Source organism: Adiantum capillus-veneris, chromosome 27 (assembly GCF_014529385.1).
Source record: "Adiantum capillus-veneris isolate H3 chromosome 27, ASM1452938v2, whole genome shotgun sequence".
Taxonomy (NCBI): Eukaryota; Viridiplantae; Streptophyta; class Polypodiopsida; order Polypodiales; family Pteridaceae; genus Adiantum; species Adiantum capillus-veneris.
The window spans coordinates 44,925,734-44,943,386 of record NC_140957.1 but is presented as its reverse complement, the minus strand read 5'-3'; the positions used below and the strand labels follow the sequence as shown (position 1 = coordinate 44,943,386).

Genomic DNA, 17,653 nt, shown 5'->3' with positions numbered 1-17,653 from the left:
CGTGGAATTCCCGAAGAGAAGTTAGAGACACCTCCTTCTCTTGCCATTGTTATTGAAGATTTCTTCAAAACCCACTTTGGCATGTCCGGAGTTATGGTCTATGGAGCACATAGAGTGGGGAAGCAAGGAGCTCCTCCCTCGGGAGAACGGCCAATTGTATGCACCATGCCGGATGAGACCAAGCGAAAGATTATCCTTGATAATAGTTGGATCTATTTGAGGAATACAAAATTTTTTGTATGTGAAGATCGCACTATTAAGCAACAAAATATGCGTCGCAAGGCATATGAGGAAAAGAATAATAAAAACAAGGAAATCTCTCATGAAGAAAATGTGCCCAAGGAGGAGGCAAGTCTCTCAAGCAAATAGGGATGCGTGACCTATGAGACCGAGTTACAATTGAAAATATGCTTTTGGAATTGTAATGGATACCCATGGAATGCGGGGGTTGGCATTGATGAACTAACAAGCAAAGCCGATGTTGTACTTCTTGTTGAAACTTGGGAGCATGATACACAAAGGATTAACGGCTTGGAGGATTACAATGTACATTCATTGATGTGGTCAAAGAATCTCAAGCAACGAAGAGGACAAGGAGGGTTAGCATGTATGGTTAAGAAAGGATTGGAAGATTTTGTATCAATTGTGAAAGATGACAAGTACAAACGTTATGTATAGCTGAAAATTATGACACCAAAAAGAGCACCCATTTTTGTAGCCGGTTGCTACATTCCTCATCATGATTCTCCCTTTTATGCTTGCATGGATAGAGATCAACCATTTTCTGATTTGGAAGAGGACATTGCTTATTTCAAAGGTGAAGGTGGTGTTATTGTATTTGGGGATATGAATGCTCGCACAAAAACATTGCAACATGATACTCAACAATTTGATATGCCATACATTTCAAGGGAGTTGGAGGAAGTTCACTTGTATGATCGTACTTCAATGGATGAGAAAGAGCCGGATCACTATGGAAAGTTACTTTTACACATGTGTAATAGCACGGGTATGCTCATTGCCAATGGTGTATCTTTGTGGAGTGGAACCAATGGATTTACATGTAGAAGACATAATGGGGATAGTGTGATTGACTATATGCTACTCTCTGAAGCCATCATGTATCGCATAAAGAGTTTTATGTTTGGTCAATGGACCCCGGAATCCGACCATCGCACCTTATGTATTGACCTTTCATGTGGAGAAGCAACTAAGCATGATAATCTCCGCCAAAGGAAAGAGAAGTTATCACTATGTATGGATTTCAAACGGGCACCAATGTACATTGAAATGGTTGAGCAAAAATTATGGATGACAAAGCTTCAATGTGATGCACCATTGGAAACTAAATGGGAAGCTTTCAAGAAAGCTATTTGTTCTTGTGCGGAAGAATGCTTTTCCATAAAGCATCTCCATGGTATCAACAAAGATAGATCACGCAAAAGGTGGTTTGATAAAGAATGTCAAGATGCTCGAAAGTCCTTGATAAAGCTTGATGCAACTATGGACAAAGACAACTATCAAAGTCATTTGCATACATACAAGGCATTGATTCAAAAGAAGAGAAGAAGATGGGAAGTAAAGCAACAAGAATTTCAAGTCCAAGAAAAGGCACATGCAAGATTTTGGAGAAACTTGAGAGGCAAGCGGGTTGAGAATTTTGGTAACTTGAGTCTAGTGGATATGTACACACATTGTAGGCAATTATATGAGCAAGAAAATACTGAAAAAATGCCATTTTATGGTTCACTCCCATGTATGCCGTCTTTTTTTACTATTGAGGATGTATGCGGTGGGCTTGAAAAGTTGGCCACTCGCAAAGCGGGAGATCTTCAAGGTATCAAGCCGGAGATGATCAAATGGACGGGAGATTTTACCCATGAGTGGATGTGTGATATGTTCAACCTTGCACTTCAACATGGTATGCCTTATGATTGGAGTACTAATTGGGTTAAGCCTTTGCATAAAGGAGGGGATGTAAAGAATGTAAGCAACTACCGGACTATAATGATTGGGTCTCTTATGGCAAAATTATTTGGGTGCATAATGGAGATGAAATTGAGTGATTGGGCTGAAGAGAATGACAAGCATGCAAAGGGACAAGCGCTTTTCGTCGATGCCATAGCACCATTGATCATCTTGTCACTCTTCGTGTTCTCATGGAGGAAAGTTGGTTGAAAGGCAAGCGATTGTATTGTTGTTTTGTGGACTTTAAGAAAGCCTTTGATATGATTCCACGTAACAATTTGTGGAGAAGGATGGAAGAACTCCAAGTACCAAGTGAGTTTATGCTTGCGGTTTCTCGAATCTATGAGAAGGTGATTTGTCAATTGCGCATGGGAAGAGAAATTTCAGAAATTTTTGTAAGCACTATTGGGGTTAAACAAGGATGTCCATTGTCACCAACTCTCTTTGGTCTATGCATCGATCAATTGGAACAAATGGTACTTGACTTTATGCAAGAAGAAGGCATTGAAGAGGTCACTATTTGCAATGTGGTAATCATGCTTTTGTTGTATGCGGATGATGTAGTGCTTCTAGCACACACTTTAGAAGATGCACAAAAGCTTATGGTTGTCCTTGAGAACTTTTGCTTGCATAGTGGGCTGATTGTAAATGAATCCAAAACAAAGGTTATGCTTGTGAAAACCAACCATAAGGAGAAGCCATGCATTGTGTACAACAACGAGACACTTGAAGTTGTTGAGAGCTTTAAGTACCTTGGCCTTGAGGTTCCATCCAATCACAAGTGGCATGAATGTGCTATGCGTCGTTTGGAAGCGGGAAAGAGAGCATATTATGCATTTGAGAACATGTGTAATGCGGGAAACATCAAGTGTTGGGTTCTCAAGAAGTATCTTTTTGATGCATTGGTGACACCGGTTCTTCTTTATGGAGTTGAAGTGTGGGGCGGGAGCATCTCAAAGTCTACTTGGAAAGAGTTTGAGAATGTCCAAAACGTTTTCTTACAAACTTTCTCCAAGTTAAGACACAAACACCATATATGCTCCTACTTCTTGAGTCGGGATCTCTTCCAATTGAGGTTATGGGCATGGAAAGGGTTGTGGAGTACATGATAAAGATGCGTCAAAACCCCTCACATCGACTTCCTACAATTGCATGGGAAGCAAGCAAAAAAGTTCAAAAGACGCATAAAAGCAAGATCTTGAGCACGGGATGGATGCAAGACATAAAGAAGTGGTTTGGGAGATGGGATGCATTACACTTGCTACATGATGCTTCAATTGACTCTCAAGTGAATGAAGCTTTTCTACAACGCCAATGTATTACGGCTTGGGAGAAATCCGGTGGGTCACGCTTCATACATTACACCACCTATATTGCCCCCAACTACAAAACCATGTTCTTCGCTGAGAGAGGAAACCGTACTCACACTTACATGCTTGAGCCTATTCCCTTGTCCGCGATACGCACTATCGCAGCAATTCGGCTTAGCTCCCATTTCCTTCGATGCGAGATAGGGCGTTGGGGCAATGGAGAAGAGTCAAATCGATTGTGCACATTATGCTCACTACAAGTTCGAGAGTCTGAGTACCACACACTACTAGAGTGCTCAGCTTTTGATCACATCCGAACTTGCTTCTCTCACATTTTCAGCCATAACTTAGACCTACACACTTTCCTCTCCCAGCCAAAGTGTGGGCTTTCCATTGCGACTCTCATCACTACAATTTTGGAGCATCGAGAGTCACTCATCATCCATACACATACTACATCACATGTAACTTTGGTCCCATAGGTCATATTTGACCTCCGAGGACGATAATAAAATCTATCTATCTATCTATCTCTCTCTCCTTTTATATATATAAGAGGAGTATATATATATACATATATACATACACAGACACACACACACATACACATACACATACATACATATATATATATCCCTCTCTTCCTCTCCCTTCCCTATCTCCCTCTCCCTCTCCCAGTGGGCTTTAAGAGCCCACGTTTTTGCTTGGAGGGAGGGAAAGAGGGGGAGAAAGGAAGAGAGAGAGGGGGGGCGGGGGGGCGAGGGAGAGAGACAAGGGTGACCATCTTCACAATTCCATTCCACTGTCTTCTCTTGATTGGTTGTTGTCTGATTCTGAGACGGATCCCCTGGTTGGTCCTTCAGTAGACCAATGGCTCTAGCTTCAGTCAAGTCTAATCTATTTATAGGCTTCCAATTGGTTTTGACTGCCTGCGCACTGTACCAACTACTCTGGTAACTACCTACATTTATTGCCTCTGGAAGCTTCCAATCTAGCCACCGGTCCAACCGCCTGCTAAGGGTCGTTCCCGTCATCTATAGTGTTATGTTTGCAAAGAAGATATACTCAAAGCATTTGCCTTGTTAAGCCCACTAGAGTCCAGCAGGATATAATTACCCCCTTTGAAAAGCGACCACCAGACTTCAATTTCCGAGCATACACTTCTTCCCAAATGCCACAAGAGGGCGAGGACTCCAACACCCAATCACATTAACACAAAGTTGTAAGATATGGATTCCACATATTTCATAGGATCTCACACATGTTAAGACTTATTCAAGTCCCTTCATGCATGGATTCATTCCTACCACATAGCGTCAAGGTAATGATTGGTCACCTTAAAAATTTCACCTCTTGGTGTAGCAGTCTCTCTTTCTTGCAATTCAAACACAAAGGAGATATCTACAAATGCAGAACTGAACAACCTCACTGTTAAGGCCTCTATGATCCAATAAGCACACCACATGGCACATGCCATACCCACATATAGAAACAAGAATTAAGGAGTGGACATCGGGCTCACCCACCACCATAAGGCTAGATATCAGATCACTCCCCAACCTGGCCAGTAGCACGCAAGGTAAGTTCCTGTCACAAGAACTAGAGTCTCTATAGGAGAGATAAGCTTGGCTTATGTACCTATGTATAACAACCTTGCTAATCTTTTCACACAGTCACTACCTCATGAGAAGCTCAAAGCTTTTTATAGATATTTGGGCTTACTCCCCCTATGTATAACAACCTTGCTAATCTTTTCACACAGTCACTACCTCATGAGAAGCTCAAAGCTTTTTATAGATATTTGGGCTTACTCCCCCTTCCAGACTAATCACCTAGGGTATACTCCCCATTCCAGACTAATCACCTAGGGTTTACTCCTCCTTCCATACTAATCCCCTAGGGTTTACTCCCCTTTCTAGACTGATCATCAAGACCAAGGTCGCAGAGACCATTGCAATTTGCATCCATCTGCCAACTACAGATCTACTCTCTCTCTCTCTCTCTCTCTCTCTCTCTCTCTCTCTCTCTCTTTGCAATTTGCATCCATTTGCCAACTAGAGATCTACTCTCTCTCTCTCTCTCTCTCTCTCTCTCTCTCTCTCTCTCTCTCAAACGGGCACCAATGTACATTGAAATGGTTGAGCAAAAATTATGGATGACAAAGCTTCAATGTGATGCACCATTGGAAACTAAATGGAAAGCTTTCAAGAAAGCTATTTGTTCTTGTGCGGAAGAATGCTTTGCCATAAAGCATCTCCATGGTATCAACAAAGATAGATCACGCAAAAGGTGGTTTGATAAAGAATGTCAAGATGCTCGAAAGTCCTTGATAAAGCTTGATGCAACTATGGACAAAGACAACTATCAAAGTCATTTGCATACATACAAGGCATTGATTCAAAAGAAGAGAAGAAGATGGGAAGTAAAGCAACAAGAATTTCAAGTCCAAGAAAAGGCACAAGCATGTGGAAGATTTTGGAGAAACTTGAGAGGCAAGCGGGTTGAGAATTTTTGTAACTTGAGTCTAGTGGATATGTACACACATTGTAGGCAATTATATGAGCAAGCAAATACTGAAAAAATACCATTTTATGGTTCACTCCCATGTATGCCGTCTTTTTTTACTATTGAGGATGTATGCGGTGGGCTTGAAAAGTTGGCCACTCGCAACGCGGGAGATCTTCAAGGTATCAAGCCGGAGATGATCAAATGGACGAGAGATTTTACCCATGAGTGGATGTGTGATATGTTCAACCTTGCACTTCAACATGGTATGCCTTATGATTGGAGTACTAATTGGGTTAAGCCTTTGCATAAAGGAGGGGATGTAAAGAATGTAAGCAACTACCGGACTATAATGATTGGGTCTCTTATGGCAAAGTTGTTTGGGTGCATAATGGAGATGAAATTGAGTGATTGGGTTGAAGAGAATGACAAGCGTGCAAAGGGACAAGCGGGTTTTCGTCGATGCCATAGTACCATTGATCATCTTGTCACTCTTCGTGTTCTCATGGAGGAAAGTCGGTTGAAAGGCAAGCGATTGTATTGTTGTTTTGTGGACTTTAAGAAAGCCTTTGATATGATTCCACGTAACAATTTGTGGAGAAGGATGGAAGAACTCCAAGTGCCAAGTGAGTTTATGCTTGCAGTTTCTCGAATCTATGAGAAGGTGATTTGTCAATTGCGCATGGGAAGAGAAATTTCAGAAATTTTTGTAAGCACTATTGGGGTTAAACAAGGATGTCCATTGTCACCAACTCTCTTTGGTCTATGCATCGATCAATTGGAACAAATGGTACTTGACTTTATGCAAGAAGAAGGCATTGAAGAGGTCACTATTTGCAATGCGGTAATCATGCTTTTGTTGTATGCGGATGATGTAGTGCTTTTAGCACACACTTTAGAAGATGCACAAAAGCTTATGGTTGTCCTTGAGAACTTTTGCTTGCATAGTGGGCTGATTGTAAATGAATCCAAAACAAAGGTTATGCTTGTGAAAACCAACCATAAGGAGAAGCCATGCATTGTGTACAACAACAAGACACTTGAAGTTGTTGAGAGTTTTAAGTACCTTGGCCTTGAGGTTCCATCCAATCACAAGTGGCATGAATGTGCTATGCGTCGTTTGGAAGCGGGAAAGAGAGTATATTATGCATTTGAGAACATGTGTAATGCGGGAAACATCAAGTGTTGGGTTCTCAAGAAGTATCTTTTTGATGCATTGGTGACACCGGTTCTTCTTTATGGAGTTGAAGTGTGGGGCGGGAGCATCTCAAAGTCTACTTGGAAAGAGTTTGAAAATGTCCAAAAGCGTTTTCTTACAAACTTTCTCCAAGTTAAGACACAAACACCATATATGCTCCTACTTCTTGAGTCGGGATCTCTTCCAATTGAGGTTATGGGCATGGAAAGGGTTGTGGAGTACATGATAAAGATGCGTCAAAACCCCTCACATCGACTTCCTACAATTGCATGGGAAGCAAGCAAAAAAGTTCAAAAGACGCATAAAAGCAAGATCTTGAGCACGGGATGGATGCAAGACATAAAGAAGTGGTTTGGGAGATGGGATGCATTACACTTGCTACATGATGCTTCAATTGACTCTCAAGTGAATGAAGCTTTTCTACAACGCCAATGTATTACGGCTTGGGAGAAATCCGATGGGTCACGCTTCATACATTACACCACCTATATTGCCCCCAACTACAAAACCATGTTCTTCGCTGAGAGAGGAAACCGTACTCACACTTACATGCTTGAGCCTATTCCCTTGTCCGCGATACGCACTATCGCAGCAATTCGGCTTAGCTCCCATTTCCTTCGATGCGAGATAGGGCGTTGGGGCAATGGAGAAGAGTCAAATCGATTGTGCACATTATGCTCACTGCAAGTTCGAGAGTCTGAGTACCACACACTACTAGAGTGCTCAGCTTTTGATCACATCCGAACTTGCTTCTCTCACATTTTCAGCCATAACTTAGACCTACACACTTTCCTCTCCCAGCCAAAGTGTGGGCTCTCCATTGCGACTCTCATCACTACAATTTTGGAGCATCGAGAGTCACTCATGAGCCATACACATACTACATCACATGTAAATTTGGTCCCATAGGTCATATTTGACCTCCGAGGACGATAATAAAATCTATCTATCTATCTATCTATCTCTCTCTCTGATGATCTTACCCTCTCGCAGATCGCTCATATGCAGGAGGTAATGCCGGAGATTAGAGCGGCAAGGGGAAAAGGCAAGATTTCCTTTTACCGAGATGGAAGAGTGGTAATACTAGAGCGAAGCTCCACATGACGGTGCGAGACTTATGGGACCACACTCAAAATGGCTTCTTGGAATTGGAATGGATCTATGCGTCTTGATGTGGGTGCTTTTGAGGACAGTTTTACTGGAAGAGACATCATCTTCTACTCTGAGATACATCAGGCCCCTCGGCAATCCCTGCGTCACATCAGTGGATACAGATGGGAGACAGCTTACAGACAGGAGACGCGATCAGAGTACAGAGGACAGGCTCAGGGGGAGTGGCAGTGTTATTTAGAGAGGATCTGCATCCAATGATACATTTAGCCCGCAGGGATGAGCAGACTAGGTACATGTGGGTGAGATTGAAAGCAGAGATAGGCAGATGTCTTTACATTGCTATTTGCTACTTTCCCCCGAGTACGTTAGTCTATGCATCACCCAGAGGACAGTCCCCCTTTTCTATTTTGGATGATGACATATGGGAGTTCTCTAGAGATGGTGACATTATCATTCTAGGGGACTTCAATGCTAGAACTGCCCATCACCAGACAGTGTTCTATGATACTTCAGAGGAGATGTTGAGGGAGCTAGATGTTGTTGAGACGGGCTTGTCCAAACTATCGCAGGATGTGGAATATATTCAGTATGGACGGCACCTGATAGATATGGGCACTGCACATGGACTGGCCATCTTGAATGGCCTACAGAGGTTTCCTGCTGCGGGAGGTTTCACATGCTTCCCACATAGACATGGAGCCAGCACAGTGGATTATGTCATGGCACAGCCGAATCTCATCTCTAGTATCTAGGATCTCACAGTTGGGCCTAGACCGGTTGGGGAGTTCAGTGTAGCACACAGGCCACAGGTAGCAGCCCCTACTCGCTACATCTTCACGCGAGAGATGGACTCTGTATACATAGACGGGATCTACAGACGATTATGCACTGAGGAACCAGGGAAACCACTGGAGGAGCTTACTACTATACTGACATAGACATTACATGATGCAGGAGCAGAGGCATACCCACACACCCAGCCTGAGCAAAGACGCCGTTCAGGGAGCATGCCTCAGAATAGCTGGTATGATGAGGAGTGCCGCTAGACTAGAGCTAGACTTCAGAGGGAGGTACTTTTGGGGGACATCACTCACAGACAGTCACAGATTGACTTCCGACGCATGGTGCGGCGAAAGAAGAGGCCATTTTTGGCTCGACTAGAGTTATTCTTGAGTCAGGACTCGCGTGAGGCGTGGCGGCTCTTTCATGAGCAGTCCCCCTCCCCCCCCCCCCCCCCCCTCCTCTCTACCGTTACCTCTATAGAGACCTGGGGTCAGTACCCATCATCTTTGTACACAATATCTGGACAGTTGCCCCTTCCGGACCCCCTCGATCCATGCCCACACACATGTGCTTTTTTCACCGGCTGAGATGGTGAAGAAAGCCATTGACAGGATGAGGACCGGGAGAGCATATGATCATGATGGCCTAGTGGCTGAGATTTCATACACGCCAAAGATCTACTAGCAGAGCTTCTGGCACTGATGTTTAACCCGCCATGTGTGAGGGCTTGCCTGATATTTGGAGCCTATCTACGATTGTACCTATCTTCAAGTCAAGTCATGAGACCCTATGGAGCCTGGGAATTATCGCACTATCATGATTGGACACACACTGGCACGGTTGTATGCATCCATTCTTGAGCAGCAGTTGAGTAGATGGGCAAAGAGGGAAGGAATACGTGCAGATGGGCAGGCAGGGTTCAGGAGAGGCTTCTCTACTCTTGACCATATCTTGACACTCCGGGCCATCATCGAGGAGGGCAGATCTCATGGGAGACAGATCTATTGTAGCTTTGTGGACTTCCGCAAAGCCTTTGACACAGTACCCAAAGCTAGATTGATGCGCAGGCTGCAGGAGATGGGAGTACCCACAGAGCTCATTTGGGGGATCATGGCATTGTACAGATCAGTAGTTGGGCATGTACGCACCCCTGAGGGACTATCTACACTGGTTCACTCCACTATTGGGGTGAAGCAGGGTTTCCCGCTCTCTCCTACTCTATTCGGTATGTATGTAGATGAGGTTTCTGACTACATTGAGAGAGATGGTGATAGAGGTGCATAGCTGGCAGGGACATGGATTCCACTTTTGTTATATGCTGATGATATTGTGTTGATCTCTGAATCTCCGGAGGGGATGCAACGTCACTTGGATGCTTTGCATAGGTTTGCCCATCAAAGTGGTTTGTCTGTCAACCTTGGTAAAACCAAGGTTATGGTATTTAATACCACCCCACAGTCGATCAGGAGGTCAGCACCTACATTCACATATGGCCGGAGACTGTGGAGTACACAAATGCTTACACTTACCTTGGAGTGGTTTTTAGCGGACCGGCATTCTCACTCAGGAGAGTAGCAGAGACCAGACTGACTAGAGCCCATGCAGCATTGGGTAGATTGGAGAGGATGTGTTCACAGGTTCAATTTCAGGAGCCTTGGACGAAGCTCTGGCTCTTTGACACCTTGGTGGCTTCTGCATTGCTCTATGGAGCTGAGATATGGGGACCTTCATTGGATCATCACGGGGGGTCAGGTCACACTGATGGATGGGGGAGCATGGAGAAACCTCTCGTCTCTATGATCTCGCGGCTCATTAGAGCCAAGGCATCAGTACCACATGCCATTATCCGAGCAAAGCTAACGGCCCCCCAATTAGTGGTTGAGGCGCTCACCAGATGAGTCTCCTTCATACACCACATGTGGTAACTTCCTAGAGACAGATATGCTCGTATTGCACTTGAGTCCTCTTGACATTTAGCCATGCAGGGAGATACAGCATGCTGGTATGGGGAGATGACATCATGATTTCAGGCGCATGGGTTCAGCATAGACAGGTTTCCACCCTTCCAGTACTCATTGGATGCACCATCTCTCACTCTTACACAGTTCGAGATCACGAGGCTCATCCAACAAGACCTGACTCAGCTAAACACCAAGAGGACATGGATACAGGCGGCGTAGGAGCTGGGCACGAAGATGGCTTTCTACAGAGAGCATCTTCTCTAGCTTACAAAGGATGGTTTTGTGACGAGACCCAGATACATGGACACCCACTTGTCTCATGGGATAAGATGTGCTATTGGCCAGTTACGCACATCTTCTCACCAGCTACGGATTGAGACTGGGAGATACAATGGAGTACCAACAAAGGCCAGGACTCGCCCCTTGTGTGACATGGAGCCTGAGACAGAGTTGCACTACACATGCCGCTACCTCGTCTACTACGAGATACGAGGCCGCTTCCATTGCTTGTTTAGAGAGGGTTTTGGACCTCTCCAGAGTCATGGGATATGAGAATCAGAGATGCTTGGGTTTGTTCTTGCTCGAGCTGCACATACACAAAGATAGCCTGATGAGTGGAGAGGCTAGCCAATCTCAGAGACGAATCACAGATTTCTTTAGAGCAGACACTGGACAGCCGCCGCAGGAGCTACTACCACAGCAGAGCTCACTTTCGTCTCACACCAGAGGCACACTGATCGACCGAGCGAGTGAGCTGGGGAAATCCAGGCGCCCACGATTGCGGACTACACATCATCGCGGAGGCTTCATCAGAAGATTCGGAGCACTCTAGCCAGGCATGCACAACGTAGTCTGACCATGGAGGAGATTGATGAGATCCGCCAACACCCGATGCTAGATCTCCTGTGATTTAGCTATCCCGGCCAACTGCCCCTTTTGCTTAGATCACATCAACCAATCTAGGATCCCATAGTATTTTTTTTGTTTTGTTTTGTTTTGTTTTGTTGTTAGTTTGTTACTCTGACTTTGTATAAGATCCACCACATTGTAACTTTCTGGTCTCATAGATCACTTTGGCCTTTTGAAGATGTTAATATAACAATTCATTTCATTTTTTCATTTCTCTCGTGTTGGAGTGTGCACGCACACGCACTGGATTGAGCTGAAATTCTCTGGATACTTGCACCCAACATCAATGGATAAACAAATAGCTAAACAGGTACCAAGAGTGGGCGGTTCAACGCCACGACTCTCTTGTGCAAGAGCATCCCACTCCCTTCACTCCCTTGTCATTCGATTATCTCAAGTTATTTGGAAGTGGTAAAGTTTATTCAAGACTGCATATTGCAGCAGTTTATTACTTTTCCTTCCACCCACTTGTCCCAAGCGGTTACCTAATTGGACAACAATGCTCACATGAGGTCCTGAATCCTATTTATAGGACACGTAAGAGGCGCCAGTTCACAACAGCAGGCCATTGTTGCAGCCAGATGTCAAGGGAGATGAAACTAGCCCCTTTTTGTTTAATTGACTACATCAGTGAATCAACCCATGGAGGCTCACACTGCACCTAGGAGCCATCAGCATGTGGGCTAAGTTCTTACTGCAATGGTTGGTGTACTAAACCGCCAACCCAAACCACAAGCAGTGTGCAGGTAGAGCTGCCGCAGCTCTAGTAAGCACTTATCCTGATGTCGGGGACGCAACAGCATGGAGTAAAGACATGAGATCATGCTACCAACTCAGTTGGCAATGAAACTTGACCTAATAGCTGCCGAATAGCAATTCATGCCCAAGGCTTATAATGAAAATATTTACTCTACAAGATTAATAAACTGTGCTATAAGCTTAGGGTTGAAGAAAGAACACATAAAAGAACAAGTAGTGTCTTTACAAGATGGCAACATGCCTTGCACGTTGATCGCTCCAGAATGCTTATAAAGGCTTTAGATAAACTCTTAACATACAAAGGCTTATAAATGTTGTGCATAATCTTACAACAAGCCTTTCAAAGATACAAACACATGATACAAGACTTTGTTCCAGAAGCTAGCAGACCATTTGTCAAGTTCATTCACAGCCTAATTGCCATAGTGCTGCACTTTGAGAATGTAGTTCTCCAGAAGTAGCTGCAATCCAATCGAGCATTGAGAGAGCCCAGCACAAACCACTGTTGCATTCTAGAAATGATAGCAGAGCAGACTTGTGTCTGCTCTGCTTCTTTTGCATAATATATAGCTGTCCTACCACCTTCTTACCAGAGATGAGAGTAGCTGCACCACAAAGCACTGTAAATTAGTACCAGGAATGGCCAGATAGGACTTTCTGAGGCGACATGAATGTGTCTAACCTGGAAAAGCTCAAAGACGCTGCCTTTCTTGTTTCCAGTCAGCTTGTTCTTTGCTGATTTCTCATTTGGAAATACCACAGTTGCAGTTGCCCGCCATCCAACGAGTAAAATGAGTGTGCTTGCCATGGAGACAATGATGAAGGGCTGAGGAGGAACATGGCCTGAAGTAACACCGCGAATCACAAGAGCAAGCTGTGACACCATGATGATTATATTAAGTGTGGTCAAAAGCAATAGGTCATAGGCTGTGCATATCTCAATACTCAAGAACAGCATGTGAGAAACCTTGTGGCATGAATCTCTCCAATTCCTAAGAAATTGCAAATAGCCATAGCAGACAGTTGGTGCCCATCCACAAGTAATCAACAACAACAGTACACAAATTGGGAGTCCATGTATCGTCTGTCATTGCACACAAAAACATGCAACAAACTAGGAATGTACTTACAGGAATGCCCACAGCCCATGACTTTACAGCAGCCAAAACAGCACTTCCAAAACCATTCACACCCTGTCCATCCGGTCCATAGCCTCCAAGTAGGTATGCCCCTAGCAGCCAGCCTGCACAAGATCTACAATCATTACACTCGGTTCACAAAGATGCTTCAAAGCCAGGCAAATCCAGTCTAATTTATGTTTTTCACCTGCGATGAAAGGATCCGCTGTTCGCAAAGCATCCCAATCCACAACTGACATACCATGACTAAGCCTTCCAATCGCAGCAAATGCAAACAATACAAGAACATCCCCACCAGCTAGAAAAGCAACGCGACTGTCAGAACACCAAGAACACCATTATTTTGTATTTTTGCTATATATCAAGCACAACAATGAACTACCCAACCAGACAATGTCAGCGGGCCGGACATCATGTGGCAATGACTACAACGTTTTTTAGATTACCTCTAGAATGTCTCCATAATCTAAACCGTGCGTGAACATGTGCCGATCACACACTGCAGTCAAGAGCGCACATACACTCATAAAATTAATAGCGTTAATTTTACAGAATAACATTCAAGAAACAACACAACACTTGTGTACTTCCAAAAGAGATAATTTGAAAGGTTTTCAAATTAGGGAATAACAAAATGAGCAAATCAAATACACAGAGAAATTTGTGTTATTGAAGTTGGTACTTGAAACCCAATTTCAAACCTCAGTGTTTAAAACGGTTTCAAATGTCTGATAATCGTTTCAAACAAATTTAAAAGCAACTATGTATAATATTCAAACTTGACCCTAATTGAGTTTTAAAAACTAAGTTTCTTTCACAATGGTCATTGATTCACAATTCATTCGAGTGTATAATGTTATATTGTCACAAAAATGCTACTTGCTTGGAAATGCTCAGTTTTAATACTCAATGGTTATTTAGACTTGAACGCTACAAAATGTTTGTAAAATGCTAAGAAATTAGGGTCGCGTTTGAAATGGCCCAAGGCTCCGAATCGAACTAAAGCTTACTATATTGATGCTAATACATGAAACATCACTTCTGCTTCCAAATGCCTGTTCCACAATACCACTTTTAGGCTCAGATGCTCAAATGACATTTTTCCAGAGGCACATTTGTCTCACAAAATTGGAATGTGCTTCAGAAATGGCGGGTTTCAGAATAGGAACTCACTGACACCATTTCATTTTAATCATAGGAAACAAGGTGAGTAATTTTTACTATGCCCAAGAGCAATGGCACAGTTTATTTCACACACATTCTGGTATCAAGTCCCAAATGGGTAGACAAGTTCTTAGCTGCCCCATACACTCAAATTCAGAAGTTACACCAAGACACACACTATCCTAACTGATTTGTTAATACACAACCAGTAAGATAGCCCTTGACCAACATTCTCTCAGTGTCTGTGTGTGTGTGCACGCTCTCTCTCTCTCACAAGCACAAAAGACAGCATGAGTGACAATAGTAGCATACCCCCAAGCAGGACTATCTGAGGAGGGCACACCATGATCGACCTTGGCAACACCTTCCACCGAAACATTTGCGTCCTCGACAAATACAGTCTGCAACGAGGAGTCATCGGAAGGAGCTCCAGAACGAGTACGTGGGGGAGGAATTTGAACAGCAGCTGAAGAAGTCTTTCCTGGTTGTTCCGCTTCTGAGGGGCCAGCCCTCACCGTCATTGAGCGCCGGCTATGGAGCGAAAGTGACGATGCAGGGCCTCGACTCATCTTGTTCGACGCGAACCTCAACCCTTTGCATGATACAGATGACTGCACCGCTGGCCTCGGCAAGGCTATGGAGGCGTGACCCGCTACCATCGTTTGCTGATAACCCTGTGTTGAGAGAAGAAGAAGAAGAAGAAGAGAATTTTAGAGAAAGAGAGAGAGGAGTTTGCTATTGATGTGCACGTGTAATATGGACTAGAGTTTTTGGCCGGCAGCCTTAGTGTTGCCTCAGGACTATATGACACGGGCATGGGGGCATGGGATCTACGGTGAGAGCATCGAGCGTCGTAGATCTTGTCGGCACCGTAAAAAGTAATCTCGGGTATAAAAAGTAATTGTACCCGAGATTACTTTTGGTCACCTTTGGTATAAGAGTAACCTCGGGCCCATACCATCACAATAAACACGCGGGTGCTCGTGGTTAGGGCATGGGAGTCGCAAAGGTGAGGTCAAGGGTTCGAGGGTCGGCCGAGAAGTAATCTCGGGTGCAAAGTAATCTCGCGTACCCGAGATTACTTTGTCGCGATCTACGGCTCTTCTTCATCCCACCGTAGATCCCACCCCCTCAATGCCCGTGTTAGATAGTCCCCAGGGGGTCCCCAGGGGGGGCCATTTCAAACACGGGCTCTCCTTCATCCCATCGTAGATCCCACCCCCTCAATGCCCGTGTTAGATAGTCCACAGGGGGTCCCCAGGGGGGGCCATTTCAAACACGAGCTCTCCTTCATCCCACCGTAGATCCCACCCCCTCAATGCCCGTGTTAGATAGTCTCCAGGGGGGGACACATAAATGCCCCGACTTTGAGCCAAAGACTAACCTAGGGACTATCTAACACGGGCATTGAGGGGGTGGGATCTATGGTCGGGAGGAAACACCTTACTTTCCCCCTTCTGGAATCGACGTGGCGGGATTCTTTCTTATGCGCGCGACCCCTGCGCCTCGCTTTCTTTGCTCCACGCACGTGCAGATTTGGATTCGAGAACGGGCTTGCATCTGCGCTTATGCTGGCTTTCAATGGAAGCTCCAATCTTTGCCAAGCATGCCATGTTGTTTCGATCAGCTTTGGATCCGCCTCATCATTGCGGGATGGCTTCCTACGGAGTTCCCATTTTCGGTTGTGTGTGACGAGATTAAATAGATGGGTCTTGAGGAAATTGGAACCGTCGGGCGTTTTTGAGGGTTGTGTATCAGGTACTTCTCTTCTTCTTGAGCATGTGTTGGGTATGCTTATTGTATGGACTTCTGTCTTATGATATTTACTTCATTCCAAGGAAGAGTGTGACAGATCTTGTGTTATTTTCCCCTTGATTTTCCTGCGTTTACTGTCTAGTACTCCATGTCTCTTAGGTTTAGAAGCATTTGTCCTGAGCTCCCTTGGCTGACCGTCAAGCTTTCCATAGGCTTGGTTCTTTGAGAGACCTCATTATTTTCCGCCGATTCTTTGATAACATCTTAGCGTGTCTGACTACCGAAGGCTCGAAGCCCATGAGAAAAGGAGTCGACCCTGCAGATAGGTTTTTTTCTGCAGTAAAATTAATACCTATTGTTGGCCATTTGTTGGTATTTTTTAAAAGACAAGTAGAACCTTGAAAGATTAGAAAGCAACTTCTCATGCAAAAAAATTTATGAAAGAACAGAAGGATCGACCTGAAAGGACAAGGGAACTGGAACATGCTCATCACCACCCAGCCATGTCCCTATTTATAGGCCCTTGGCTTTCTATAAATAGGGACCCCCTTGACTGCATGTCCGTCCTGGCCCTTGGCCGTGCCTGGTCCTCTACCCTTGGCATGACATTACTCCCCCCTTGGAGAAGCGTTTTCGTCCTCAAAAACAAGAGTGATAATACACTAATGTTTTCTATAGTGGCATCCTTCATGGATCCAATTGTTTGGTTGATCGAAACCAAGAGTAACATCTTGATTTTTCACATTGTTGTCCATTTGCAATCGTCTTGTGTTTCCGATTCCTATCCAATCATAGTGTGTAGACTCCATCTAGAACACACATGAGTATGCAAAACGAGTTATCACACAAAGATGTACTCTAAAGAGTACCTCTTTTCACTTTCCATGAAAGTAACTTGCTAACATAATTCATTAGCCAATTTTAAGTCCTTGACTTGTTTTTCAATTTCATCAGTAAACAACCCCACCATAACTAGTGTTCAAGGTTGAGAACCTGATTTAAACATGAAGAGATTAAACCTAATCGCAAACATGCTTTATCTGATGGTAAGCAAACTCCAAGTAAAGCAATAAATGCTTATTAATTGGA

General features: G+C 44.2%; 1 protein-coding gene across 1 annotated transcript; it reads right to left on the bottom strand.

Moving 5' to 3' along the window:
* Positions 1-12,686: 12,686 nt before the first annotated feature.
* LOC147421876 (uncharacterized) lies at positions 12,687-15,543 on the bottom strand. Its single transcript, XM_086503441.1, has 5 exons — positions 15,122-15,543; positions 13,833-13,960; positions 13,637-13,749; positions 13,189-13,380; positions 12,687-13,111 (listed from the first exon to the last, which is right to left on the bottom strand). The coding sequence occupies exons 1-5, from the start codon at positions 15,466-15,468 to the stop codon at positions 13,082-13,084; spliced, it is 810 nt and encodes a 269-aa protein (XP_086359567.1). The 5' UTR covers positions 15,469-15,543; the 3' UTR covers positions 12,687-13,081.
* Positions 15,544-17,653: the final 2,110 nt, after the last annotated feature.

Excerpts from the sequence above, each read along its gene's own strand:
- LOC147421876 (XM_086503441.1), bottom strand. The coding sequence starts at position 15,468 with ATGGTAGCGGGTCACGCCTCCATAGCCTTGCCGAGGCCAGCGGTGCAG. Across the intron at positions 13,381-13,636 it reads CATGGGCTGTGGGCATTCCT|CTTGCTCTTGTGATTCGCGG; the intron begins GTAAGTACATTC and ends ATGGTGTCACAG. Across the intron at positions 13,112-13,188 it reads GCGTCTTTGAGCTTTTCCAG|CTACTCTCATCTCTGGTAAG; the intron begins GTTAGACACATT and ends TTTGTGGTGCAG.